Here is a 2659-nt window from a genome sequence, read left to right on the forward strand (position 1 = left end):
GACCCAGGAAGTGCCCGGGAGTTGGGTGTTGCCAGCAGAACCGTGCTGGCCACAGCGTGCAGGAGAGGCGGCCTCGGGAGCAGGTCTCCCCAGACCCTCTGGGGACGGGGGCCATTGCAGAGACCGTCCGCAGCACTTTAACTGACACACATGTGACCTGACACGTTATGGCCTGGAACACTGCTGTGCCCAGCTCGGGTTGGATCCTTCTGGCTTTAGCCCCTGGCTGAAACGAGGCTGCTAAAGACCTGGACCGCTCTGGAGACCTTTGCGCCACCAGTGTCCCCTCAACTTCTCCCTCACTGATCTGGGGGCTGCAGCCTTCTCAAAAATGCAGCTTTCCTGAGTAGAACGTGGGTACTGTGACCCTCTCCCAGCGAAACCAGGACAGGAGGGTGGGCAGTGCCGTGCTGCGGGGCCAGCTGCTGCTGGGCTGCTGGGCACAGAGCTCAGGAGACAGGCTCAAGCTGCGGCTGTGCATCAACCTGTCGCCTTTTCTGCGTGCCACTCACTAAGGAGGAGGCCCAGCAGTAAGGGACTACCCTTTACACCTAGGCTTATTGTCACCGACGCCTCGGCAAAGGTCTCCACCCTGCCTGCGTGTCAGGAGCTTGGCAGCAGGAGAGCGAACTCTCCCCGCTTGCCTCCTCCTCACTCACCACGTGGATCTTCAGGTCGATGGAGAGGCGGATGTGGTAGGGCACGTCGTACTCCCGCATGTCCACAATGTTGTCCATCTGGCTGGCCACCTTCCTGGAGGCCCCGTCCTCCTCCGTGCTCAGGCTGCCACCGCTCAGAGCGCTGCAAGGGCGGAGGGAAGCAGCCACCTCAGCCCAGAGCACGGCTCGGCTGCTGGGGACAGCCACGCGGCAGGAGTCAGTGACAGCGGTGACATGTCCCCACCCTCGGCTCACAGAGGCATCTCGGGGTGGACAGGATGTGCAGCCCTGTTGCTCCCTTCTCAGTTCCCCTTTTCTCACCGTTGCGGTGAGAAGCTCAGAGCTCCGGGCAGACCAACCTGAGCGGTTCTTACGGCACCGGATCTGTAGGGACGGCAACGAGTCTAAGCCTAACAAGGACCCTGGGAAGCACTTTGAACAGGGACCGTACCAGGGAGCGCTCATCTCGCTTGATCCTCCTTCAACTTTCAACTGCAACCAGATTTCAAGGCCAGGAAACAAAAGCAGGGGCGAGTTTTTCATGGGTATGTTCTGGTGGGCTTTAAAGCCAAAGTTTCTTAATTTTTTTTCTGTCTGCAACCATCTGCCTAACCTTGCAAACAGGAGCCTGGCTCTTTATTCAGAAAGAAAATGATGCTGGGTTTTTACCCCTTTAGTCCCAGCTAGGAGCCAGGTTGCCCAGTGCCATCCTTTCTCAGGGGACAGGGACTTCCTCCGAGGGACCACCACAGCCCAGCCCAGCTCACAGCCTCTGGGGCCTCCTGATGTGCAGCCCTGAGCTGGAAGAACCACCTGGGAGCCGGGTGGTGGGGAGGCATCGCTGGGGTCAGACTCCAGCAGGACAACACCTCTCTGAGGACAGCTAAGAGCTAATCAAGGGAGCCTAATTATTAACAGGAGAGACCACCCGGCCGCCCTGAGGAGAGCCCCCACCTCGACAGCAAGGCCGTGTAGACATCGCTCGCCTGGTCTCGCTCTCTGTTCTTCCTCACGGCGGGAGAGATCTCCTTCCGCACCTTCACCAGGTCGTCCACCGTGTTGAAGGCCAGCCTGATGTAGTTCCTCTTCAGGCCCACCAAGTGGTTTGGCTGCAAGGCGGTGAGACAGCGGCAGCTCAGCGGGGCCGAGTGCTGGGGGATGGCCACCATGGGAGACGGTGGGGGAGGCAGGATAGGCTGATGCTGGTAGAGAACTGTCCCCAAAGAGGTGCCAGCGGGTGGGAGAGTCAAGCACTGAGAAGAGACTCTGGGGGGCACGTAGGGAAGAGCACAAGAGCTGCCCAGCGAGGGCCCAGCCAGCACCAGGAACGGGATTCACCCAGGGAAGAGGAGGAAGAGCAGGTCGAGCACAGCAGCGTCCCCTCTCCTCCTCCAGCCAATCCTTAACTCCTGCAGTTAACATCTTGAGCACGCTGATGTGCTCGAGGAGAAGAATGCAATTACTACAGACAAGCAATTAGCCATAATTAGCCCATCTCTGACAGGCAGCACGAGGACACGGAAGTCAAGCACACCATTTCCCTTCGCTCAGTCCCTTCCCACTTCACCAGAGCTGTGGAAGGTCCCAAACCCCTGCTGCTCCAGAGCAGACACAGACCAGGTCCAAGTCTTCTTTGGGGACAGTCTCCAGCTTTGCAATCTTTCCCTGGAACTTCTTGGAGAGGAAGGAGGACACCTCTCGCTCGCAGCCCTGCTGAGAGACACTGGGGCTGAGCGGCACCGCTCTGTCCCTTGGGAGAAGACCGTCCCAAACCAGGATGTCCAGGTCTCGAGCTCCCCAGAGAACTGCTGTCCCAGGGTCCCCTCCTCACCTTCTGGGTGGCGATGTAGAAGTAAGGCTTGTAGGGCAGGGCCACCTAAGAGAGAGCAGACGGGTGACAGCGGCGAGTCCCCTAAGAGGACCCTACACCCTGCCCAGGCCCCCCGGGGACCCACCTTGAAGCGGCTCCCATCCTCCTGGATGAAGTAGTAGTCCACAGC

General features: G+C 59.5%; 1 protein-coding gene across 1 annotated transcript in view; it reads right to left on the reverse strand.

The window, feature by feature from the left end:
• The window catches only part of POLE (polymerase (DNA directed), epsilon, catalytic subunit), a gene marked incomplete at both ends in the record, with an annotated part of 23002 nt that extends 20346 nt beyond the window's left edge, over nucleotides 1-2656 (reverse strand). Inside the window, 5 exons of the mRNA XM_010136111.1 lie at nucleotides 660-801; nucleotides 1614-1768; nucleotides 2277-2369; nucleotides 2491-2535; nucleotides 2615-2656. Of these exons, the coding sequence (XP_010134413.1) occupies nucleotides 660-801; nucleotides 1614-1768; nucleotides 2277-2369; nucleotides 2491-2535; nucleotides 2615-2656 (477 nt within the window). The remainder of the gene's footprint in view (nucleotides 1-659; nucleotides 802-1613; nucleotides 1769-2276; nucleotides 2370-2490; nucleotides 2536-2614) is intronic.
• Between the last annotated feature and the right edge of the window lie 3 nt (nucleotides 2657-2659).

The sequence above is a fragment of the Buceros rhinoceros genome, unplaced genomic scaffold, assembly GCF_000710305.1.
Source record: "Buceros rhinoceros silvestris isolate BGI_N320 unplaced genomic scaffold, ASM71030v1 scaffold28035, whole genome shotgun sequence".
NCBI lineage: Eukaryota > Metazoa > Chordata > Aves > Bucerotiformes > Bucerotidae > Buceros > Buceros rhinoceros.